This window comes from Podarcis muralis, chromosome 10, assembly GCF_964188315.1.
Source record: "Podarcis muralis chromosome 10, rPodMur119.hap1.1, whole genome shotgun sequence".
Classification (NCBI taxonomy): Eukaryota; Metazoa; Chordata; class Lepidosauria; order Squamata; family Lacertidae; genus Podarcis; species Podarcis muralis.
The window spans coordinates 34,522,520-34,549,442 of NC_135664.1; the positions used below are offsets into that span (position 1 = coordinate 34,522,520).

The following is a 26,923-nucleotide window of genomic DNA, read 5'->3' on the forward strand; positions in this document are numbered from 1 at the left end:
CCCCACATCATAGAAATTGTTCCTCCGGGAAGCTTAAGGTTGTGGTTTTTAGTAAAAGACTTTGGGGGGGGGGACTTATGATAATTTTTAAATTGCTTTAATGGAATTTTAATACCTTTATGCTTTGTGCTGTTTTGTTGCTTTAAGGATGTGTGCATATGCATCTTCCTATATACATAAAATGTAATGCTGCCATTGCATAGCCCTGTTTCGAGGATTTGTCGTGCTACATCACTATCCTAGATTTGCATGAAGTCAAGGGAAGGGAGAAAAAGAGAAAGATGGTTTTAAAATGCCACTTTTAAGCAACAAAAGTCTGTACAAAGCAGGGGTGGGGGAACAGATGAGCTGTGAGAATATGAGGGATTAGAAGGAGCCGAGGGGCTTAAAGGAGCTGAATGGGGCTTGGTTGAGGTATAAAGGGAGGGGGAAAGCAAGGGGCAGGAGGCACGTTCGGTTGACAAGCAATGTAACAGGCATGGCAGCCCCTAATATATATACATTTTCATGTGATTGCTATTTTCGTATATTCTATGTCATGGTGTGGGGACGCGGGTGGTGCTGTGGTCTAAACCACAGAGCCCAGGGCTTGCCAATCAGAAGGTCAGCTGTTCAAATCCCCGCGATGGGGTGAGCTCCCATTGCTCAGTCCCTGCTCCTGCCAACCTAGCAGTTTGAAAGCACGTCAAAGTGCAAGTAGATAAATAGGAACTGTTCTAGCGGGAAGGTAAACGGCGTTTCCGTGCGCTGCTCTGGTTCACCAGAAGTGGCTTAGTCATGCTGGCCACATGACCCGAAAGCTGTACGCCGGCTCCCTCAGCCAATAAAGCGAGATGAGCGCTGCAATCCCAGAGTCGGCCACGACTGGACCTAATGGTCAGGGGTCCCTTTACCTTTACCTATGCCATGGTGTAGGCCTGTGGCAGGGTATAAGTATTAAAATAAAGGAATAACAAATAAAGTAGTGGTCCTATGAAAACATTCTCTAGCAAGGATGTCCAACCGGTCGATCGTGGGGTGTTCCTGGTCGATCTCGTGATCCTGATTGATCGCCCCCCCCCCCAAAAAAAGTGCTCAACAACTTTGCTGAAGCTCCCCCGAAGTAGATCAACAACTGTGACTGTTCCTCCCCAAGAGAAGGTCAACAACTGCCAGTTTTTATAGTGGGAGTAGATCGCAGTCTCTTGGAAGTTGGACATCCCTGTTCTCTAGCAATCTTAGGGGTGAATGAACAGGCATGAATGAACAGGCACTTTGGAAAATCAAACCCTGCCAGCAGGAAGGCAGCATCAACAACACCATATGAGATTGTTTAGAGCTATGACAATCAAGCTCTGGAATTGCCCAGTGGCAGAAGTCATAGGCAACTTCTGCTGGTGTTGCGCTACATTTCAAAAAATTACCAATTTAGCTTACCTTTTTCTCCCCTCCTTTTTTCTGCAAAGATGTTCTCGCTTCCAGTTTCCTTTTCCAGCAGAGCTGATGCCTTCTTCCAAATGTGTGTAACAAAGGAGACTAGCCCTCAGCGAGCATGAACATGTAGCTTGCTGCAACCATTTTAAACCTTTGGGAATGTCACCATTTTCTGAAGGCTCAAGAGAACTTGATGAATTATATTCCCGGCCTGATGATATTTCTAAAGCTCAATTTTAAGGACTGTTAGCTCTTCCAAATGTGTTTTATACTGCTCCATTCAGAGCTGCAGTTCAATTCCAGCATGCTCAAATGCATTAGTCTCCTTCATTTCACATTTTCCCATCTCTTAGCTTTATGAGACTTGGAGGTTTGATGCAATTTACACTCCAAGAGGGCAAGAAAGAAGGTGCTGATACACCATTTCCTAGAGGAACCAGGAAACCTAGGTAGAGAAATAGGGAAATGTCTCTTGGATACGAAATGCTTCCAAAGCAGTGTGGCCTCCTTTCTTGTAGTGTGTATAAAAATATACTGTATAGAGCATGAGACACAGAAACAGGCACATCACTAGTGAAGGAATAGGTAATGCGGTGACTTGAGAACCACAGAGGTAATTGGTGGTAGAGTTGACAGAAATAGGAACTGTTATTTGTCCCATAACAAATACTCCAAAACATTAAGTCCTAAATATTAGTTTTAAGTTTTCATGTGGAATTCAATTATCTCCAAAACAACAAGGCTTCTCAAGGGTTTCTGTGCATAGCTGTCAACTTTTCCCTTTTCTTGCGAGGAATCCTATTCGGAATAAAGGAATTTCCCTTTAAAAAAAAAGAAAATGTTGACAGCTATGTTTCTGTGGCTTGTCTAGGCCAGTATGGTCAAAGGGGACACAAGCTTTTATTTCCATCCTCAAACTGCCCCCACGTGTTTCTAATATTTCCTAATTTTCATTTAGAAATCCTTGATGTTCTTCCCTTGGGGTCTATTAGTATTAATGAAATCACTTGCACTACTGCTTTGTAATCAAGCATATTAAGCAACCCATTTTTCCTTCCCTAGTTTCCGTATTCTTTTCCTATTTTCATTATTGGAATCATTATTGAAAATAGGTGCTGCATGATTTATTTAGATAATAACATGCTTTCTCAATCTAATCCATTTGAGACTTGTAAATTCACATCTCTGCATTACAAAACAAAGCCAATTATTTTCAAATCTAATTGATTTACCCAGCTTTCACTTTAAAAACCTCAGGAATATTATTTTATTTTTTAAAAAAACTTTAAAATACTATTTTTTAAAATATAATTTTAATTCCACCCATCTATTTTTGAACCTAAATTGATAGCTATACAATTAGAGTCCATTTTCACACTTGGAAAGGCACCTGCAGTTCAGCTGGACATTATTCTACAGTGTTTCTTGGTTATACCAGCTCTCCTACTTTTAGCCTAAGGCTTTTTAATTATATAGAAAATAAAAGTATTTTCTCCTCATTTTTCTTCCCTCCAAAGCCACCATTGTGTGTCAGGCCACTGGGCTTGTAGGATGTCTTTTGAAAGTCATCATAGGATCTCATAACTTTGGGGGAAATTATTTCAGGATTAATGATGTACATGACTTTTTCATGTTAAGAACCCTTAAGCAAGGCTTATGCAGAGTTCAAATTTCTCGTAGGTTCAGCAGAGTGAAGTTTCACCAGAAGTAGAATACCAGCACTAGAGTAAAGGGATGAAACAGGCTTACGCAGCCAAGGGCCCAGTAGGTATGAGGAAGGAAATGATGGGAGCAATCAAGGACGTAAGGCTGAGGTTTGGAAGTGGCGGAACCATGTCTGAGATTGGCCAGCAAGAATTTGCTGAGGACTCTGAAACAGGAATGAGGCCGACCGAAATAGAATGTGAAGTGAGGAAATCAGTGATCTATAGAAAGGTTCTGCATCTTCCTTGCTCACTATGACTGCAGACGAGGTCAAAATGAGCCAGGCTACTACAACCTGGCATTAAAAGTGTACACAGCATTTATGTGGAGTTCCTCTTGCTTTTCTGTAAAACTGCTGCCACACGTCCATCTATTCAAAGTCCAAAAGCATATTTGTGGGAAAGTGAGCCTTAGGCTTTGGCCAGCTACAAATGAAGCCAAATCACTTCCACTGCAGTGGTAGTCCATGTCCCCATGCTTCACATAGACTTTAATCTAACATCCCAATCCTAAACATACTTCTATATGTTCTATGCGGACACCATGTTTGCATACAGATGCATGCATAGTGGTGGGCTATTCCTGGTCCCTCTGTCTCATCACACCTGAGTTTAAAGGAAAGTCCAAAGGGGCTTATTTTCAGGCAAGTGTGTACAAAATTTAGTCTGAGGAACACAGTTTGGGGAGCAGAAGGTGAGACAGCTTCCAGAAGAATCATTTGCGAAGGCAGAAGAGCTCAAAACTGAGTAGGAAAGGATATATGATGTGAAACAGCATTCTGTTATAAAAGTATAGTGTTCTCTTGTGGACATTTCAAAGTTTCAGTAAGAAGGCACTGTTTCCAAAAAAGAAAAAAGAAAAAAGGATGTAATATAGCTTGGAACAAACTTTTTAGCTTATGTTGTGACAGCAAGGGCATGCACAGAGATATCCTTGGTGTGAATTTGAGCGGTCCTACAAGAGTAAATGCTTATCACATGTCCACCTCCTGCTTAACAGCAGATGGGAAGCTCATTCTGCTTGATCTGTTGCTACTTTATGCAGCTACTTGGAAAAGGGAATGTGGGAACCCATCCAAAAAAATTATGTGGCCCCAAAGAGTGTTGTCTAGAATGGGTAAGATTTGCTGTTGCATAAGGGGGGGGGTGTCTATGTATAATAGATGGTTGTAATAGATGGTATAATAGAAGTTGTAAGTAACTTCTAGACGTCTATGAATAACTTCAGTAACATCTTGGTTAATGTGTGGCAACTAATTACTAAACTGTTCAAGTAGGAAAAATGAATTATATTCCTTGCTTTTAAAGCATGAAAAATGCTGTCAAAAATGTACAGAACTTCTCACTAGCACTAACCTCCTAACCCCTCGCTTGTTTGAGATCCAGTTTCAAATAACTGAGGAAGCCTTCAAGGTCCCATTCTGAAGAGCTGGGCTGCCTTGGACTTCCACAGCTAAGAATCTGAAAATGCTACATACAGTCGTACCTTGGAAGTTGAATAGAATCCATTTCCGGAAGTCCGTTTGACTTCCAAAATGTTCGGAAACCCAAGTGCAGCTTCTGATTGGCTGCAGGAAGCTCCTGCAGCCAAGCAGAAGCCGCAGAAACCCCATCAGATGTTCTTCTTCCAAACAGTCACTTCCAGGTTTGTGGCATTCAGGAGCTAAAATGTTTGAGAACTAAGCTGTTCAAAAACCAAGTATGATTGTATATATGGGAATTATACGTGAACAGTATAAAACAGAGCTAAAAGTTAGAGGTGGGCATTAATTTGTTTAAGGGGTAACAATTAGGAGAGGGATGAGCTTCACTCCTCTTCGCCCTTCCATCCATCTCTCCCCTTTCATTAAACCAAGGGACATTGGTTTACTCCCAAAATAATTTGTGAGAAAGATGCAAGCAACAGTTAGAATGGCCAAGCACTCTTGAACTAGATAGAAGGAATGAGAAAACAGGAAACTAAAGAAAGATGATAAGCCACATTGTAAGGTATGTTTCAACCTCCTCCCTGGATCTTTTGAATTTTATTCTCCATTTCTGTTAGTTACATGGCCACTGGCTTCTACCAGGCTTGTGCATGCACCTTGACATGTTCACAAAAATGTCTACAATACAGAATTTCAGAGGTGGGAAAGGTCCTTACATTCAAAATACCAGGGTGACACACAGTTTCTGGAGAAGGTCTTATTGAACAGGATGGAGAGAATGTAATTTATTACACAGTACCTGGCTACAAAGTATCATAGACATAGAATAGACTTGAACAATTTACCACAAAAATCACAAAAAGGTAAAGAATATCTCTCTTATGCAAAATATACATTTTTAGGATCTATTTTATATTTTATATTTACTGATGTTGTTTCTGTGATAGTTTCAATAAAAAACCTATAATATTTTTACTGCCAGTATTTTATTTCTCTCAATACCTAAAGTCTGAGGTAACAATGAACTAAAAAAACACACACGCTTCTATAGAACTCTAGACAAAGACTGTGGTCTCTCTCTCTCTCTCTCTCTCTCTCTCTCTCTCTCTCTCTCTCTATTTTTACTGTTTATGTCTGCAGTCACATATTTCTTATCCATTTCAAAAGTAAACCAAAACGTTGGCATGTTCACTAGTATTCATAAAAATATAGATATGGCGAACCGAGAGCATAAAGACTTGTAGCAAAATCCCATGCCAGTAACGTTCATGAGTTACAAACTTTGCAAAAATACAGTTGTTATGAGGAAACCTATGACAGACAGCGTTTACATCACTATTGTTAAACATGTGTGCCTCTGTATGATCCACAGCATAACCTACTGTAGGGACCAGGAAGGATACACAAAGAGGTGTGTCGGCCTTTTTATTTTTCCCGTGGAGTCTCAGAGATGATGTCTTTGAATTCAGCATCTCTTGGCATAGATGACTAAAGCTGATATTCCATGCACACACAACCTATGTACAGCTGATTCATCAATAGTGACTAATAATTGTGTCTGCTGGCGGCAGCAGCAGCAGTTGGAATTGGTCCTTAATCCCCATAACAAGCTCCACTTCCATAGGAAATTGGAAGGATCTCTTCAAGGCGGCAGGTGATTATCAGGACCCATTCAGGAGGAGCAGTCTCTTTCCAGTACAGTCCTTGGTATGGCTAAATTCCATTGTCCCTTTTTCAGCAGTCAAAAATCCATGATAAATTCTGTATAACACTGTAGCCAATAACAGCAGCACCAGATATTAATTCCTTTGCTAGAAGCTGTTTGCATATTAAGTATATACATTACATTAATCTATATCTGCCAGCGCTCTTTACCAAAACTAAATCAATGTACATCTCTATGTATCAGAAAGGTAAGTACTGATAAATACATTCTTGTACAAGAAATTTTCACATGCAGTTCATGCTAGGCTATATACAGAATATTATGTTACATGGTCAAATAGACTTCTTTTCCTAACAAAAATAAACATACAAAAATCAGGGATTTTTCAACAATCTCAAGGATTTCTTATGACACTGTTTGATTTTCTTTCTCCCCACCCCACCCCCACCCCTTATATTTCTAAGGCTTTTACGTTGCTGGGTGTTTTCCTCACCAGCCCAAAACGTCGTAGTTGCGACTGCATTCATGATGCTGCATAAACAAGGCTGTCTTGTTTTATTGTAAAGAAAAAGCTGATGTAGGGGATAAAGTCTCAACACAAGAATGAATGCAGATTGCTAAGGGTGTGGGATTGAAGCAGGAACCCTATTGAAATGGCAGAACCGTTGCTAAATCCCACACTGGGGGGAAATGTCAAAGAAGTGCTCACTAAAAGGATATCAGCTTACACTTGAGATATGCATAGATACATATATCAAAAAGTGGGGGGGAGAAGGAAATGCATTTAGCAGCTAATCTTATATGAAGGGAGCATCTTTGGAAAAGGCAACTGTGCTTTATGGAGACGGATGAAAAATACAGTCAGACAGTCAGCCAGACAGACAAACAGAAACAACATATAAGACAAAGCATCTTTAAAAAAATATGTGACAGAAACAAAATTGTGAAAGCTTGGGAGTTAGAGGTTTAAGGCTGGTCAAAAAACCCTTTTGTAAACTATTGCCCTCCTATACCTATAGCAAAAAAAAAATTAAAACTCCAGTATACTTCTTGCTTTTACATGGCACTCAGCCTCTGAAAATGTTGAAGAACCCTGCAGAAGAGAAATCACTATAGGGCCAAGCAGAACTTGCTATCTTAAAATTGCAAGCCTGGATGGTGTTTACCTTTCTTTCATGTTTTGTGCCTTCCCCAAGCCATTAAGAAAGAGATCTGGCTTCTGCTTGCGTGTAACCAGTAATGACAACCTCTTTGCAGTTATCTGTGTGCAAACAACCGAAAACATTCAGAACTCTGATACATCAGTCCAGTACCAAAATTAATCAATCAAGAAATAGACATTATTGGGGGGAAAGTTATAAATAAATAAAAAGAACTAAAAAGCAGCACAATAAAAACAGCCCAATCCCACATGCGGACCTGGTGGTCGTGGTGTTTTGTTTTTTTCTGATTTCAGCAAGATGGTACAATGAATAAAACAACAAACCCACACAATCCAGAGCCATCTGTGGTCTTGGTTAGTCTGCAAGACGGATTTCAAGTGATGGAGACAGTATGGTCCATGCAAATGATCAGACTGAAGTCACATTCTATGCAATCAAGACAAGATTCCAGACATCTTCGAGATGGGTTAGAGTCACAAGAAATGGTCCAATGGAATGGTTATCAATTGGAAGCACATTGGTTTTACTGTATCTCCCTGAAAATATGCTTATTTATTTGTACTGGCCAGTGAAGTCCACTAACTGTCCTTTTATTGCTGTGGTAAGATAGGACAAAATCAGGTACAAGGTGAGGGGGGAATCTACTTTAGAGGACCTTATAAGCAAAATTGGGGTCTTCAGCTACCCGAGTGGCATTGCTTGCTGCTGACAGTTATATCGCTCAAGATTTATACTTGTATTAGTGGAAACCACAGCTAATGCTACACTTATTTCCATTAGGTGATAAACAGCACTTCAGTTAAAGCTATGTAGCCAGCTGATGCCATCTGGTTTACAAAATAGATGGGATGGGAGACCGGGAGCGTCTCAGAGGACAAGGTGAGCTGTAGGGTGATGTTACTGGAGACAGTCTCAGGGCAGTGCCTGCCATGCCAGCTATGTTGTTTAAACTTCGGGATTTTTCGTAGCCTTTCACGAGAAAATGCACAGAAATCAGTTGAGTTCAGCCAGAAAGTAGACAAACAATACAATGCAATGCAATGTAATCGTTCTTGCTCATTGGGTTCTAAGAGAGTAGGGTGCTAAGACTGTTTACAACAACAGAGAAAAACATAAAATGGTGCTATTCTTACTAATGACATTAAATGAATTCAGACCAACTACATACTTAATTTTGTTAAGGCAAATGAACTGGGGGTGTATACTTCGTACAAGCCCAGTGGTTTCAGTAGAACTGCAATGATAGCACATAGAGAATGTTGTAGTACAATTCAGGGTGATAAGCAAGACAGATGAAGAAAGCATTTGATATATACAGGTATATAGATATTTGGTGTCAATGCCAGTTCTTAATATTTTAAACCACAATCATTTCTTACCTAATTTTATGAAGTTATTTTGCAATCATAAATGCAGAGGAATAAATTATGTATTGTTAAAAAAGCTCCATCTCCAGAAGCACTTTGATTTAGCATCTGACGCTCTGTCTAATACTATTTAAAGTGTGTCTTGTTTGCAATATTTAACTGATTTGCAATTCATTAAAATGTGTTATTTATATGTAGGTTTTTAGTGATCTGTGCAGTACATACTATTTGCAATCCAGCCGATATTATAGGAACAAAGCATGACTTCTTTTAAGCCTAAAATAACCAGAATTTACATATTATAGAACAACATTCACCACTAGCGTAGAATTCTGCACCCCCAGACATTTTCATTTCACAGATACTGTACTGTGAAAGCGTTTACTTTTAAAGCAAGATATGGGTGCTTTATTTAAGCAACAGAACGGCATTACTATTTAATGTCACAGAGTGTTGTGCATGGAAAGAAAACCACTGTTCTTACAGCACACTGAAAAACCAAAATTATGTATTGGCCTTAATCTAAACAAGTTTACCTGAGAGTGAAGTCCCATTTATCTTCATGGGGCTTCCCCATACACACAAATCTCTGCTTGACAGAAAAGAGATAGAAGCACATCTTCTTTAGGCTAGTCGTTCTCAAATGGGGGAGCCAACCCCATGTGGAAAGACATCCACAATTTAAGCACACAATTGCTGCAACCATCAGCAGTGTTTCCCAAAACAAATACAAGAAAGATGACAGATAAAGCTATATTTTTAAAAACTCATGTATACACAGCTGGTAGGCCTGATTGGACTGAAACTCAATAATGCATGTATGCCGTTGTTTCAATAGGCAAATATGCCATTGACCTTTCCATAGCTTGCCATGGGAAACAATTATTTAACACTGGCCTACCTGCAGCAATATTGTGCTGGGTAAGTGGGTTCACCTTTAGCCTATTAGCCTATGGCACCAAAGCCTCACATTTCTATGTCAATGTTTTCCAAAATACTAAGTGTATTGCACATCAGGGCTCTGGCATTTAGAACTACAGTGGTACCTTGGTCCTCAAACTTAATCCATTCCAGGAGTCTGTTCGACTCCCCAAACCGTTCAAAAACTAAGGCACAGCTTCCAATTGGCTGCAGGAGTTTCCTGCACTCAAGCGGAAGCTGCATCAGAAGTTTGGCTTCCGAAAAACGTTTGCAAACTGGAACACTTACTTCCAGGTTTGCGGCATTCGGGAGCCAATTTGTTCAGGAACCAAGCAATTTGAGTACCAAGGTACCACTGTACAATACATTCTTAACTGAACCAACCTTCTAAAATATTACTAAATTAAACTAGTAAGTCCTTAACTGGAATTTAAAATATCCCAAAGCAATTTCTAAAGAACTGTTATGAAAGTGATTTAATGAACATGACCTAAATTACATTTATCTATGCACAGGACAGACAAATGAAACCATGAATGATACACCTATCAGAAACAACACGGACATATCTTTGGATGGATTGATGAGCCAAGACCGTTATTTAAGAGGAAGCAAGAAAGGGACAACTGAAGAAGAAGTAGAAGAAGAAGAAGAAATGCATTAGTCTGCATACTGTACAATGTTTCCTATATAGCATTTGTTCGCATCTCCTTCATTCCAGGTTTGTTTACTCAGAAGAACAGTGCTGGATGAACTTTTATAGTCTAATGAAAGAGTCCATACCTTTCCTGATCCCTCCATCAGTAGCACACGCGTAATCACCTGCTGTCAGTAGGAAACATGTTCCCCCTCTTCTGTTTTTGTCTCTGGTACTAGAGCGTCTGATTGGTGGGAGCCTTTCCACAGGTGACAGTGGCTGCTCACTTTCTGTACTGTCTTCACCTGATAACACTGGTTAAAGCACCATGCCCATTTACATAATATAGCCAGAGAGGAAACGAAACATCACAAACAACTTGCCTGACAGCCTGTTACTTAAGTTAATATTTATGTATTTATTTATTTTTAAAAACTACTAGTTATTGAATTGGGGGATGGGAAGAGATGGCCCTTCATGGTCATTCGTTAATATAGAAATAGAACAAAGTTGCACATCTGTATTATTTGGTTAAGGAAAAAAATATTTTGATGTTGATTTTTGGCTTTTTAAACGGTTGCCATCTTCAATATTATACTCATTGCTTCAGTACTTAGAAACAAGTCAGATTTTGCTGCCAAATAATAATAGTAAGTACTAAATCTTGAAATACAGATGGCACACTCATATCCACTACTAAAATAAATTCACATATAACCATAGAATAGCTTATTTGGGTCTACTGCGAACTAATATATTGGGCGCTTACTCAAGAGTAAGAGACCGTGCTTGAGTCGTGACTTCACATCAGGCAAGCCCAACTTGAATGCAGGTGACAAACCATGTCCTATGACCTGCTAAAAGCTTGATAAACCTCTTTTCTTCTGTCTTCCTGGAACTGTTTTGCAAACCATAGTACACAGCTTGCTGGGTCACAAGTCGTGCAGGTCTGCTGAACATTATTATATGAGTATCACATGACTAAGTGGTCCTTCACTAAGAGGCACACAGGGTGCCATGTTGGGTTAAGGGTAAAGACCATGGCTCTCCCTTCCACATGGCACCAAGTTTAGGGAGGAATCTTGTTGCTTCTCTAATAGTGCGCGCGCACACAGAGGTAGGCATCGATCAGTCTGTCAATTTTGGGTTCTCTCGGTTTCTCTTTTTCCCCGTTTTAAAGTTCTCCACATTTCTGCAGCCATTTGCATTTTTAAAAAACAAAATCCTCATGGAAATTCATCAGCATTTTAGCACACATTTCTACTAAAAATGCACAAAATACAGCTTTGACTAAAGTGCAAATTTTTGCAAGCAGATTCCCCTTATATAATGCATTTAGGTTTGCTGTTTTATGTGTGCAATTTTATGCACAATTCCCCCTAATAAAAGCATGCTTGTACATTATTTGGTAGGAGAACTGAGCTGCAAAAGTGAGAGAGGTGTGAGTGAGTGAGTGAGTGAGTGAGTGAGTGAGTGAGTGAGTGATTGTCTGACTACTAAATTTATATCCCACTTTTCCTTCAAGGAGCTCAATATGGCATACATGCTTCCCACCCACCCCTCTGTTTTACCCTCATAGCCCTGTGAAGCAGAGAGGCAGTGACTGGCCCAAGGTCACCCAGCGAGCTTCATGGCTGAGTGGGGATTTTAACCCTGGCCTCTTCCAGGTCTTAGCCCACCACTACACCACACTGAATCTGTGTATTGGTTTGAGGGTGATCTGAACAGCCCTAATCCCTTCATGTGGTCTGGCTGGCTGTAGCCTAGGCAAGGATTAGCAAACCAAACATGGTGTGTTTTACTTTCCCTTCAGTTACACTCATGGTGCTTAGGCACATCCCTGTGTCCGTCCTAAAAGCTAACTGTGGCAATACCTAATAACGCTTGGGGAGAGGGAAGTAAAAGGCCCTGCTGTAGAGCAGTTAATAGTTATTAAAATGCCTAATCCCTCTTTAAACATCTGCAGTTTTTGATTAATAGGCTCTTTTATCATGATAATAGGGCTTTTAATATTTCAGAACAGTGATCTATTTTATTACTTTTAAAATGCTAACCATAATGATTCTAGAATTTAAAATGGGGATGGGAAACCTGTGGCCCTCCAAACACTTCTGTCATCTGTGGCCATTAGTTATGCAAACTGGGGCTGCTGGGAATTGGTCTGTCAACATCTGGAGAGCCAGATGTTAAAGGTACTGGAAAGAGAAAAGACACATTTTATTATCTTATTGTATATATTTTTTCCTTCTCAAGATTTCTCTTGTTATAACCTTTCCCTACTACTGCCATGTAATTGAACACTGTGGACTTCATATTGACCTGTAAACAGGGTGGCCCTTATCACTTTGGGAGTACCAATCAAGCACAGCCACTGTATCTAATCTCTTCCAAGATTTTTCCATACTTTCCCAAATGTTCAAATTTAGTATCCCCACCCCAAACGCCAGGAAAACCCCCAGTATAAACACTTTTGATTCATTATCTCCAAAGGAGTTTGAAATTAGCTGTGATAGCTGTGGAGTCGTAAGAGCACCTATTTTCATTGATATCCTTAAAAGACAAATTACTGGGACCATAAATCCAGAAAGCAGCAGTTCTCTCTCTCTCTGCATCTCCATTATTACTTTGATTTATTTATTTATTTATTTTTGGGGGGAGAAGCATTGTGAATCATTACAGTAATTGATCATTTAAACGGCTGGCAACCAAAATGATCAAGGAAAGTGAAGCAACTCTTCTATGGAGGGTTGCAATATTTGAGGATCCTTAGTTTGGAAAAAATGCAGATTAAAAAGGGGGAAACCACAGAGATATATACAATTATGCATCCTACAGAGAAAGTGGGAAAAGGTGGATTTTTCTCTGTTTCATAATACTAGAATGTGGGGCCATCTAATGAGGCTGAATGCTGAAAGATTCGGGACAGAAAAAATGCATTTCTTCACAATGTGCATAGTTAAATTCTGGGATTCACTACCACAACCTGTAGTAATGGCTTTACAAGGAATTAAAACAGATTAATGGAAGGTACGTCTATCAATGGCAACCAGCCATGATGGTAACATACTATGTCCGGGGTTGGAGGCAGTATACATCTCAACACTAGTTACAGTCGTACCTTGGAAGTTGAACGGAATCCGTTCCGGAAGTCCGTTCAACATCCAAAACATTTGAAAACCAAATAGCAGCTTCTGATTGGCTGCAGGAAGCTCTTGCAGCCAATCAGAAACCACGGTAGCCCCATCGGACGTTCGGGTTCCAAAAAAACATTCATAAACCGGAACAATCACTTCTGGGTTTGCGGCGTTCAGGAGCCAAAACATCCGAGTTCCAGGGCGTTCAGGATCCAAGGTACGACTGTACTGGGAATCAGAAGGGGAACGTGTCTGCTGTGTTCATGCCCTGCTTGTGGAAATCCCATTTGCATCTGCCTGAACAGGACACTGGCCTTTGGTCTGATCCAGGAGAAATTTTATGCTTCTATATATTAAATATAATTATGAAAAGTCTCTAAGATTACAGCACCATGGCTGCAATGCTATACGTACTTACCTGGGAATAAGCTCCACTGAACTCAGTGGGACTTACTTCTTAGTAGGCATTTATAGAATTGCACGGTTAGTTAAAATCTTGTCCATGTTGTAACCACTGCCTACAAGATGTGAGGTTCTAAGCATCCTAACAGGGGGAAAGCTTCAAATGAAATTTAACGGACCTCTTGCTTCTAAGTAAGAAAATTTGAGTCTAAGCTTAAATGTAATTTCATGAGCATCACCTGTTCCCTTAGGTCGGGGGGGGGGGGGGGGTGTCATTCCAATCTGTGAAAAAAGAAATGCTCTCCTTGAAATCTAGAGAACCCCCTTCTGTGTTACTTGTTGCACTGAATGTAGGCCCAGATTAATCATCCATGTTTAAATGAATGTTTCTTTATACCACTTCTAGTATTTCATGCCACTAGTGTGGCACAGGCAAAGCAAACAAAAGAGACAAGCAGACAGAAGAGACAAACACCACGCAAAACGCCATGAAGTTCAACAAAATGGAGGCACAGCTGTACAGGAATAGGCATGCAGGAAACAAAACAAAACATTGTACAGTGCAACAGGCAAAAGAAACAGCAGATGCCGCCAGTAAAACAAAAGAATTATGAAGAAATAAGGAAAATGAAAGGTAGCTCAGCATTCACAATCAGTGCTTTTTTTTTTTTTTTTTGAAATAAATAAATAAATAAAAATGAGGTGTTGGTACTTCTATCTTGATAAAAGTGCTGTGGGTGCCAGCACAAAATGGCTGCTATGGGCAGCAAAAAAAGAGGTGATTGTACTCGGTACCATTGAGTACTGTCACAAAAAAGCACTGTTCACGAAACACCTAGCGAACACTACAGATCAGCAATGCACAGATCTGGGAACATCATTCTTATGCTGTAACTATTTTGCCACCTACAAGACTGACATATACAAACAGTGAGTGAAGGGAGAGGTGTGTCAACTACCTCCTCTAGCTGCAGAAAGATTCGATGCTTTCTGACGCCTTGTACTGCCAAACATACCAGACATGCGTTTCGGACGGTGTCCTACCTGATTTATTGTGTTCCATCAGCCGGTTGTCTCTGCCCAGACAGACTTCCCCCTGTGTGCTATTGCAGGCTGTGTTCAAGTCTGTCTTGCAAAATGTAGGGGAGCTTGCCTGAGGAGCAGGCGGGATGTGCTTCTTTCTCTTTCTCGGAAGCTTCTGTTTCGCCATGGCCAGAGAATAGTACATTCCAAAGTTGTTGACAATAACAGGCACAGGCATGGCTATGGTCAGCACCCCAGCTAAAGCACACAGAGCACCCACTAACATCCCTGACCATGTCTTTGGATACATGTCTCCATACCCAAGAGTGGTCATGGTGACCACAGCCCACCAGAAGCCAATGGGGATGTTTTTGAACTCTGTGTGTTCGCTAGCAGAAGGGTCGTTGGGTCTGGCTCCTATTCGTTCAGCATAGTAGATCATGGTGGCAAATATCAATACTCCTAATGCCAAGAATATTATCAGCAGCAAAAACTCGTTGGTGCTTGCTCGGAGCGTGTGACCCAGCACCCTGAGGCCCACGAAATGTCGGGTGAGCTTGAAGATTCGCAGGATTCTCACAAACCTCACTACCCTGAGGAAACCAAGCACATCCTTAGCAGCTTTGGAGGACAGCCCACTGAGGCCCACCTCGAGATAGAAGGGCAAAATTGCCACAAAGTCAATGATATTCAAAAGGTTTTTGATGAATTCAAGTTTGTTGGGTGAAAAAACAACGCGGACTAAAAATTCAAATGTAAACCACACCACGCATACTCCTTCAACATACGTCAGAGCAGGGTCCGTCTCTATTTCATACTGCAGAACCACCTCGGAACCATTGATGGTTGGCTCTGTTTTGTTTTTGATGGTGTTGAATGCTTCGTGGGTTTCCAGGCAAAAGGTTGTGATTGAAAGTAGGATGAAGAATAAAGAGGCAAACGCAATGAACTGCAAAGGAAAATAAATTAGACACATCAGAATCAGAGAGTTTAAAAAAAACACCAACATAATGAGAAGTATCATATAGCTTAACTTATAGCACGCTTGAGTGCAAAGACTCCCCATGGGGTTGCTTCCAAGAAGATTGATATCAAGAATTCACCTGCTGGTCTCCCCAGCTGGAACTACAAAACAAGCATTGTGGGTAATGATCTGGACAAAAAGACTTTTTGGAAGTAGCTTTTATTGAGTAACTATAGTCAAGGCTTAAATTAAGCCAGAAGTACCGACTCCATTCATAAACTCACTAGGAAGTAACTGAAAATTATTGCCAATGTCAAGGCTCGTCCATATTATGTCTAGTTTGCACAGTGTCCCCACACACACCCTCCATATATGGGATTAGAAGAAATAACTTCTGGGACAGAGGATGTGACAACTATTAGTCATAATTGATAAGCAAAATGAAGGTGCCTGAATAAAATGTAACATTGTTTATGCAGATCCTCTGGATTGTGTTCATTTTGGCTCTTGTGTATGCAGTATAGAGTCCATATAAGGTTTCCAGAATGGTCTAATGAAGCATCAGTAAGGAAAGTTGCTGTTTTGGCTTCATCTTCTCAGAAAAAAAATATATTAAAACCTTTTTAGTGAACTAAAACATTTCCTTATTAAGTACACATCTAGCATTCCTGCAACAGGGATGGCAGCTAAGAAACATGTTGTAATACCACTGATGAATATCATGTGCTCAGCTTCTACCACATACCTTAGCCAGCATTGATTTTATGAACTTCAGGATGCTATGAACTGCCTGAAGGGCTTAATTACAGATGGCAATTAGACCAAAGGCCTATCTAGTCCAGCATATAGCTGCCACAGCTGCCAAGCAGATGTCAATACACAGGATGTCAGCAATCAAATATTATTTCTAAAGTATCCTGAAGGCTCATGTTTCTTTATAATATGCATATAACACTCTGGAGAACTCTAGTAAATGTAGAGATGTCCTGAATTTGAATGATGCATGTTGGTGAGATTCTCAGCAGACTTCAGGTACGATGCTAAGCCTTTCATTCCTTACTACTTTTTCACTGAAGCTGTGTATTTCTTCACACACTGCACATCTGCAGTGACAGTGGGTGGCAGTGCTCACTTGGCCTCCTACATCACCTCAGGGCATGAAAATGTCCTTAATCCCTAATTAAATAAAGATGTGTAGGGCAATATACAGTGAAATAGTGCCAGAACAAGGATTTCCACTGTACAAAGGAACATCCCTTTCCTTCCCTTCCCTTCCCCCGTGCATCTGCTCCAGAGGTTTGGGAGAAAACCCATCACAGATTTAGTGGTGTACAGGGAATGAAGAGCAAGAGGAAGTTGGGTTGGTTGACCCAAAGTCCTTATGCTAGTGGAACAAGTTCATAGACTAAATTGGGACAGCAGAAAGTTAATTCTCCAGTGAACCCATTTGCATTGTTACGCCTCCAAGTAATATAAAAAGGAAGCACCTTGGAAGAGGCAGCTGTGTGAAGAATATTGACCTGGTTATTTATTGTAGGTTATTCCACCTTTCAGAGGGATGCAGGTGGCGCTGTGGTCTAAATCACTGAGCCTCTTGGGTTTGCCAATCAGAAGGTTAGCGGTTCGTATCTGCACAATGGGGTGAGCTCCTGTTGCTCTGTCCCAGCTCCTGCCAACCTAGCAGTTTGAAAGCATGCCAGTGCAAGTAGATAAATAGGTATCACTGTGGCAGGAAGGTAAACAGCATTTCCGTGTGCTCTGGTTTATGTCACGATGTTCTGTTGCAACAGTTTAGTCATGCTGGCCACATGACCTGGAAAGCTGTCTGTGAACAAATGCCGGCTCCCTCGGCCTGAAAGCGAGATGAGCGCTATAACCCCATAGTCACCTTTGACTGGACTTAACCGTCCAGGAGTCTTTTCCTTTTCCTTTTTACCTATTCCACCCTTATATAGACAAAGTCCTAGGCTGTAAAATGTTTCCCAGAACCAGCTTCACAGAACAGATTGATGTAAACCCTTCAAAGCTCAACTGTCACCTGTACCTGGACTAAACCTCAACCTGGAAGTCAGAGACAACTATGACTTGTTCTTAATTTCAAAGACTTGGCAGATAAAGAACTATAACAATGACAGACTATAAACTTTGTATATAATTAGATTGCACAAGAAGAGAAATAGTAATATTACTATTTCTGTACAACATCTTAAAGGATGCATTTATCTCTGTTTCTTTAAATACATTTTTGACATTTCATTTTAATTATTGCAGAATGCAGACCTAAAATTAGCTTGCTTAAGCTGTTATCACAAAGGGCATAGAGTAATAGATAATCACTATAAAATCCACAGAGCATTATTAGTAATTACATTAAAAACCCTCCCCAAAATCTGCTTAGAGCACTCCTAATTTTAACACAATCAAGTAATCACAACCATAAATCCAGGCCACACTTCATAAATGCTTAAAATAAAAATAAAACTCCAGAGCATTTCTTTATTCCTAATTTTCACCTCAGGGTGTTTTAAAATTCAAAGTGTCTCTCAGTCCCTGCTGAACTGGGACCATTGCATTCAAGTGCTGCAAAATACTGAACTGGTCAATGCAGGAAGCTCATAAAGATCAAGTCACAATTAAGTTGCAGGAAATTAGAGCCTCACTGCTTATTAGGAAAGTCTTTTCTGTATAGTTAGCTGCTTTCTTGAAAATATACTGCTGTAATCTTGACAGAACAACAGACTATAAAAGTGCATATGGAAGCAACAATGCAACTCTTTGTAATATTGAAAGGACATCAGTGTAATCAACATTCCACATATTTTGCTGAACTAAAATGGAATCCAATGTGTATTTTAGCTCACCCAGGTGAAACTGGGCTATTAGGGGCAAAGGGGGGAAAATATGGAAACTTCCACAAATTGTAGGCTGATCCCATGGTTCCGCTAGATTCTTCTGGCATAATGCCAATGTCACCACAATCCTGTTCACTCCTGACAGCAAAGCCAAACAACACCAAAAGAAGCGAGAGAAAATGTAAATCATCAACAGACAGGGCAGAAGGTCAGCAGTTCGAATCCCTGCGACGGGGTGAGCTCCCGTTGCTCAGTCCCTGCTCCTGCCAATCTAGCATTTTGAAAGCACGTCAAAGTACAAGTAGATAAATAGGTACCAATGGTTTGCCAGAAGCGGCTTAGTCATGCTGGCCATATGACCCGGAAACTGTACGCCGGCTCCCTCGGCCAGTAAAGCGAGATGAGCGTCGCAGCCCCAGAGTTGGTCATAACTGGACCTAATGGTCGGGGTCCCTTTCCCTTTACCTATTCCCCACACCGAGCCACAGGGGCCTCCTAAGACTCTCAGCACCCTTAATGAGCTACAGTTCCCAGTTCCCATGGCCTAAGCCATGAATTTAGCATCATATGATATTCCTTTAAGAGTACAGAACAAACGAGGCATATATCTGTTGCCCTTGCAAAAGAAATTCAAAGGAGCCCAGTATATCACTATCACCATCACCATCAAAGTGACTGCACTTCCTGTTCCACAGTCTACCAAGTGACATCCTGAGAACAGAAGGAAGAAAGGAAGGCCATAGGGATGAGATGTTCCTAATTTTGGTAACAGAACGGTCGATAACCTTGCAATCTTATCCAAACCAAGCTACATTCTTGGCATGCATATATGGGATAGGAAGGGAGGAAGGACAACACAGTTTCTTACTAGAAGCAAATATACACATTATGTTTGTAAGCCCTTCATTCTGGCATCACAAAAGCGCTAATATTTTATTGGACTTTCCTAATTTATTGTTTTTCTGTTTATTGTAGTTTTTTATTGCACTGTGAACTGCTTTGGTATCCTCTGAATGAAACCTGGTATACAAATGATTTCAATAAATAAGCAATCACAATTACAGGAAAGATCATACAAATTATAATCACGCCAACAAAATGAGATTGATCCTTGCCTACATTGCATTGTGTCTTGGGACTCATTCTCATGACCTTTTATGCAGCTGTCATTTTGAGTCAACCTGTGCTACTTTTCTGCACCATAAGCAAAACTCGACATGGATAATACAGTTATTATCTGCTGTTGTTTAAGGACGTTACATGTGTCTTTTTCCTGGTTCCCTCCCACCCCCTTATGGAAAAGCAACCTTGGAGGCTGATATCAGGAGTGGAAGTACAGCAGGAAAAACTGCATCCTCAGCCCCAGCCCCACCCCCACCCCAAAAAAACCTAATCAAAGGTGTTTTTCTCCTGTGGGTGGAAAAGTGATGGCAATTCCATTTCTCTTCCCCATGGGGGTGAAAGCAGCTTTGGGTATGTGCTAATGAACACAAAAGGGCAGAAAAGAAAGGTGTAAGGGTTAAGCAAGCCCATCCCTCTTGCACACTTAATTGCAGCCTCTGAGAATGCTTTTCAGATATTTAAAAACACTAGGGGAAGGAGGCATGAGTGGCTTTTCAAGCATAGCCAGCTTGGGGGGGGGGGAGGTGACAGCTCAATTTCAAACTGCTCCTGGAAGTCAACATAAAGGTAAAGGGACCCCTGACCATTAGGTCCAGTCGTGACCGACTCTGAGGTTCATCAGCGCTCATCTCGCTTTATTGGCCGAGGGAGCCGGCATACAGCTTCCGGGTCATGTGGCCAGCATGACTAAGCCGCTTCTGGCGAACCAGAGCAGTGCACTGAAACGCCATTTACCTTCCCGCCGGAGCGGTACCTATTTATCTACTTGCACTTTGACATGCTTTTCAACTGCTAGGTTGGCAGGAGCAGGGACCGAGCAACAGGAACTCACCCCGTCACGGGGATTCAAACTGCCGACCTTCTGATTGGCAAGTCCTAGGCTCTGCGGTTTAACCCACAGCGCCACCCCTGTCCCTAGAAAGTCAGCATAGATGGACTAAAAACTAAAACGGCCACATGCTGAGAAAGTAGTAAGAATGTGGCAACATGTGCACTCAAGCGGCTTCCGTTGTGCTAATACTGGGATGGAATGTACACACATATATAAAAACGCTGTGAAAATGCTTTTAAAAAAACCGTTTTGAAAAATACATTGAAATTGCCATTGCTCACTGTTGCCATCCAGTGTCACGTTTGTACATTGCACTTCACAACACACTTAAAATGTTCTATTTGCAGCTGTATAGCTGAGTCTTGGGTCAAAGCAAAGTCGCTTTGTTAATTTAACTGGGATGTGTGTCCCACGACATTGCAACCATCACCTTCCATCACCTTTTCATTTTGAAATGTGTGCCACTTCAATCGACTCAATAAGATGTTTTTTATTAAGGATGATGATTTAGGATGGATGACACATCGTCTTTCATTTGGGTCATTCATCCAGTGTGATGCTGCTTACCCATCTATTCCCATCTGTGCCTGTTCTGAAGGCAATGAACCTTGAGCATGAGTCATCCATGTTTGTTTGCATCATTCAGCAATAGGGCACAGGTGGAGTTGGTGCAGCTGCTTGCCCATTGTTTGCAGATACTCACAAATTATCCTCTTGTTTCAGGCTACAAATGATAGCGCTCCTCAACAATAGTAATGGTAGCAGAAATAACTACTTGGGATTTATTTATACTCCTACGTAGGATCTCCATGAACCCTAGAACAACCTTGCAAGGTTGTATTGTTACCCTGAATGCAGATGCAAGGCTTACGCAAAGGCCATCCATGAAGGTTATGGCTCCAGTGAAATCTGAACAAGAGACTACTGGAATCGTGCCTCATAGCCTTGCACAGCCTCGCCTCCCAGAAGAACTCCCAACAAAAACTGGAATGATATTTCCAAGAAACACTTAAATGCTAGACAAAAACTTATTTTTAGTTACAAGCAGATATATTTTAACTGACGTACAATGTCCCTATGCAATTTACCCTGACCATTTATGACGACATTGGCAGAAACCCAAACTGCTCTATGGAAATCAATATAGCTAGCTTTTATAGCAGAGGTCTGACTGGTGGGATATAGAATCCAACAGCATTCTTAATACAGGAACAAAAGTCATGTAAATTCCAGCGGCAAAAATTATTCTACCATTATGGGGGGGCGGGCTTGAGAACAGCATGAGAAGGAAACACAGGGGCCTGCTGGGTTATAGGGGGTTCAGCAAAAACTAACTCCTTTTCCTTCCACTGGTGGGATCTGCACTGAATCAGGATCCCTTCTATCAACAGGTAAGAGTTTTTCTGCTTGCAGATGCTTAGCTATAAGCAAGCCTGTATAAATAATATATAAACTCTGAAGTACAAAAGCCTTGTGGCTACATGACTATTGCTATTCGATTATTCTCCTGCATGACCATTGGTTTTGGATTGTTATATAGCAATTAGAAAGCAGACTTTTTCAATAAATAGGAGAATTTAAAAATTAGAGCATTGATTTAAACCTGTAAAGTATAAACCGTATGAGATCCATTGATGAATTAAGTGCATTTTAACAGATCTGCAAATTGACCTGTTGACACCTTTCTGTAATACCAGTAGTAACATTGCCAAAGACTGCTTACCATTTTCGGCAGCGGCAGTGTGTTGGATCCCTTACAAGGCAATGGTAACGATGAACTAACTGCTCATCTAAACTCCTTGTCTCCTTACCTACTATGAATATTCTGTTTAGTTTCCTACCCAAAAAAAGCGAAACTGAATTATCGTACGGTACACAAGTGTAGAGTCTCAGAATCACATATTTTGTTCTACATATGATGGGGATGTGTCAGCAAGGCTCAAAACACAAACCTCAAAAAGTGTTCCAAGAAAATTGCTTCATTTATTTGCAAAGCACCCCAGCTTCTCACCATGCCTCACACATTTTTAGTCCCTGCACGGCAAATAGCCCAAAATGCTATCCTTCATCTCACCATTTATGGGCCATCTGTGAACTGCTCCCAATTCCCTCAACTACTTGGATTCACTGACTGCAGTGTTGAAAAATCCCTGGTCACCGAGAAATGTGATGCTGACAATCAGAAGTGTGATATATTCTTCTGGCCCTCATTCACTATTTCCCACATATCCCCATCCCAACCAAATCTAGGTAAATCTTCCCTGTTTGTATCTGATTACTCATTCATTTTAGCTATCCCAGAGTATTAAGAAAACTTCACTGCTTGTTCAAGAAATTATCAGTTTTAATATTCTGAAGGGACACAGTGGAGCTAGCAAAAGTTTATTCCTATTTGTTTCATGCTGCTATAAAAATGTCTTCTTTACCTTGTCAGCAACCTTTGAAAAATATGCTGCTTTTTATTCTTATCACCTACTTTACCACTTCCCCTTGCTATGTAATATAATGCTATGTAAAGTACAGCGTCTAACCAGAGGGTTCAATAGCAGATTTTAAGGTTCAGTTAGCTTATTTGCATTGATTTCAGGACTTACAAGACTGCCCTTGATACAGTGACTACAGAAAAAGGCTTAAATATTTAATAGGCTCTTGAAAATACAACATTTAATATTTTCTGATAAGAGGCCCAAGATGGACATAAAACAGAAGCATCTCTTAAAAAACAAAACAAAACTGGAGGCACATAGTTTGCAAGGACACCGAAAACTGAAAATGTAGGTGTCATAGGTAAGCAGTTCACTGTCTCAAGTTCAGTCAAATGCCGATTGTTGTTGTTTAGTCGTTTAGTTGTGTCCGACTCTTCGCGACCCCATGGACCAGAGCACGCCAGGCACTCCTGTCTTCCGCTGCCTCCCGCAGTTTGGTCAAACTCATGCTGATAGCTTCGAGAACACTGTCCAACCATCTCATCCTCTGTCGTCCCCTTCTCCTTGTGCCCTCCATCTTTCCCAACATCAGGGTCTTCTCCAGGGAGTCTTCTCTTCTCATGAGGTGGCCAAAGTACTGGAGCCTCAGCTTCATGATCTGTCCTTCCAGTGAGCACTCGGGGCTGATTTCTGTAAGAATGGAGAGGTTTGATGTTCTTGCAGTCCATGGGACTCTCAATAGTCTCCTCCAGCACCATAATTCAAAAGCATCAATTTTCGGCGATCGGCCTTCTTTATGGTCCAGCTCTCACTTCCATACATCACTACTGGGAATACCATGGCTTTAACTATACGGAGCTTTGTCGGCAAGGTGATGTCTTCTTTTTAAGATGCTGTCTAGGTTTGTCATTGCTTTTCTCCTAAGAAGCAGGCGTCTTTTAATTTCATGACTGCTGTCACCATCTGCAGTGATCATGGAACCCAAAAAAGTAAAATCTCTCACTGCCTCCATTTCTTCCCCTTCTATTTGCCAGGATGTGATGGGACCAGTGGCCATGATCTTCGTTTTTTTGATGTTGAGCTTCAGACCATATTTTGCGCTCTCCTCTTTCACCCTCATTAAAAGGTTCTTTAATACCTCCTCACTTTCTGCCATCAAGGTTGTGTCATCTGCATATCTGAGGTTATTGATATTTCTTCCGGCGATCTTAATTCCGGCTTGGGATTCATCCAGCCCAGCCTTTCGCATGATGAATTCTGCATATAAGTTAAATAAACAGGGAGACAACATACAGCCTTGTTGTACTCCTTTCCCAATTTTGAACCAATCAGTTGTTCCATATCCAGTTCTAACTGTAGCTTCTTGTCCCACATAGAGATTTCTCAGGAGACAGATAAGGTGATCAGGCACTCCCATTTCTTTAAGAACTTGCCATAGTTTGCTGTGGTCGACACAGTGAAAGGCTTTTGCATAGTCAATGAAGCAGAAGTAGATGTATTTCTGGAACTCTCTTGTTGTTGTTTAGTCGTTTAGTCGTGTCCGACTCTTCGTGACCCCATGGACCAGAGCACGCCAGGCACTCCTGTCTTCCACCGCCTCCCGCAGTTTGGTCAGGCTCATGTTTGTAGCTTCGAGAACACTATCCAACCATCTCATCCTCTGTCGTCCCCTTCTCCTTGTGCCCTCCATCTTTCCCAACATCAGGGTCTTTTCCAGGGAGTCTTCTCTTCTCATGAGGTGGCCAAAGTATTGGAGCCTCAACTTCACGATCTGTCCTTCCAGTGAGCACTCAGGTCTGATTTCCTTAAGAATGGATGTGTTTGATCTTCTTGCAGTCCATGGGACTCTCAAGAGTCTCCTCCAGCACCATAATTCAAAAGCATCAATTCTTCGGCGATCAGCCTTCTTTATGGTCCAGCTCTCACTTCCATACATCACTACTGGGAAAACCATGGCTTTAACTATACGGACCTTTGTTGGTAAGGTGATGTCTCTACTTTTTAAGATGTTGTCTAGATTTGCCATCGCCTTTCTCCCAAGGAGCAGGCGTCTTTTAATTTCGTGACTGCTGTCACCATCTGCAGTGATCATGGAGCCCAAGAAAGTAAAATCTCTCACTGCCTCCATTTCTTCCCCTTCTATTTGCCAGGAGGTAATGGGACCAGTGGCCATGATCTTCGTTTTTTTGATGTTGAGCTTGAACTCTCTAGCTTTCTCCATAATCCAGCGCATGTTTGCAATTTGGTCTCTGATTCCTCTGCTCCTTCAAAATCCAGCTTGCACTTCTGAGAGTTCTCAGTCCACATACTGCTTTAGCCTGCCTTGTAGAATTTTGAGCATAACCTTGCTAGTGTGTGAAATGAGCGCAATTGTGCGGTAGTTGGCACATTCTTTCGTACTGCCCTTCTTTGGTATTGGGATGTAGACTGATCTTCTCCAGTCCTCTGGCCACTGCTGAGTTTTCCAAACTTGCTGGCATATTGAGTGGTATATTGCATATTCAAGCCCCTTCGCCATGACAAGGCAGTGATCCATGAAGGAGCAAATGCAGCTTGGTGGACATAAATTGTGGCCTGCCAGTTGCTTGACAATCACCATACAGGTATTTGCAATCTCAGGAAGGCAACAAAGCGAAGACAATGAGACACTGATGGGCAACCACTTGTGGCTTGATGACTATGTCATGGCAAAGGATGCAACTTGGGTAGATCCGCTCACCAAACACATTCAATCTGCAGGTTACTCTAAAAAGTGATAGGAACTGTTTGTAACCAATGAAAAGCCAAAGGGGAAAGCAACTCTGGACAGATCCGCACCAGGATTCTTCGGGTGGGTGGGTGGGTGTGCTCTAAGTGTGTGTTGGATGCACTTATTTAATATGGTGTGGCTCTGCCCCCAATCTCACCTAGCTTCAACCAGGACCATCCACTGTTCCCACATCAGTCTCAGATCCTCAGACTATACTTGCCTCCACTACTGAGCCACAAGACAATGCACACAGACTCGGTTGTTTCAAGCAAGCCAAGCTTCTGGCATCCCTGAGGCAAAACCATTAGAAGGAATCAGGGGAACAAGCAGCATTGACCCTCACATTTCCTAGGAGATTCCTAAGGTCTTCTGTGATTGTTTGGCAGTCCATAGTTATAGCACCACACATTGTTTATATTTTTAAACATTTTTTGGAATGAGTTTGTTGGAAGCATCCTTCCATTATCAGAATGTAGCTTAAGGTATTGTTTTAATTATGTTATTTTTACCTAAAGTAGTATTTTAACAAGAAAACAAGTTCTGGATAGAACTAAAAACCTAAAAGCTGGGTTTCTTTTTGTTTTTGAAACAGACCAGATTACTATAGTTTATGCATCCCTAGATCAAAGATGGTCTAGACAGTAATTGATCCTTTCCCCCAAGGTAACATTAAATGAGTCCAGAGTTGCTCTTATTAAACAGAGCCAGGACAAATTTATGTAACCTTATTTAAATGCATAATGATTATGCTTTTAAATCGAAATTCTGAAACACAGTCATATAGCTCTCAACTTCAGTTACAGAGTAATCAGTGTCTTCTAACCAACCAATTGGTTTAAAACTCATTTTTTCTGGAATCAGATAAATTAAACAAGTATTTTTAATAATAATAATAATAATAGGTGTCTCCTATGGATGAACACCTGTTCTGCAACTGTAAAGGGGATCTTTACTGTATCTACTGAACTTCAGCAAAACAAAAAGGGTAAGGAGGGCAAAGTTTCTAACTTTTAGAAGTGAATCTCCCATACTGAATTTCTGGTAACTGAGATTACTTTTGATGTCCCTCTGACAGAGAAGTCAGTTTCACTCAGTAATTTTGTCAGGTATTTTGGTCATGGA

At 41.1% G+C, this 26,923-nt stretch overlaps 1 protein-coding gene across 7 annotated transcripts in view; it reads right to left on the bottom strand.

Annotated features, from left to right (window-relative positions):
- Nucleotides 1-5,106: 5,106 nt before the first annotated feature.
- Nucleotides 5,107-26,923, bottom strand: part of KCNC2 (potassium voltage-gated channel subfamily C member 2) — a 99,115-nt gene continuing 77,298 nt past the window's right edge. For 2 of the 7 annotated variants that reach the window (XM_028746965.2, XM_028746966.2), the window contains exons 3-5: nt 14,878-15,805; nt 10,444-10,611; nt 5,107-8,341 (exon numbers count right to left, since the gene is read on the bottom strand). In XM_028746965.2, the coding sequence (XP_028602798.2) occupies nt 8,205-8,341; nt 10,444-10,611; nt 14,878-15,805 (1,233 nt within the window). In that variant the 3' untranslated portion in view covers nt 5,107-8,204. The remainder of the gene's footprint in view (nt 8,342-10,443; nt 10,612-14,877; nt 15,806-26,923) is intronic. The other 5 variants (XM_028746968.2, XM_077934730.1, XM_028746967.2 and 2 more) reach the window with 5 other exon arrangements.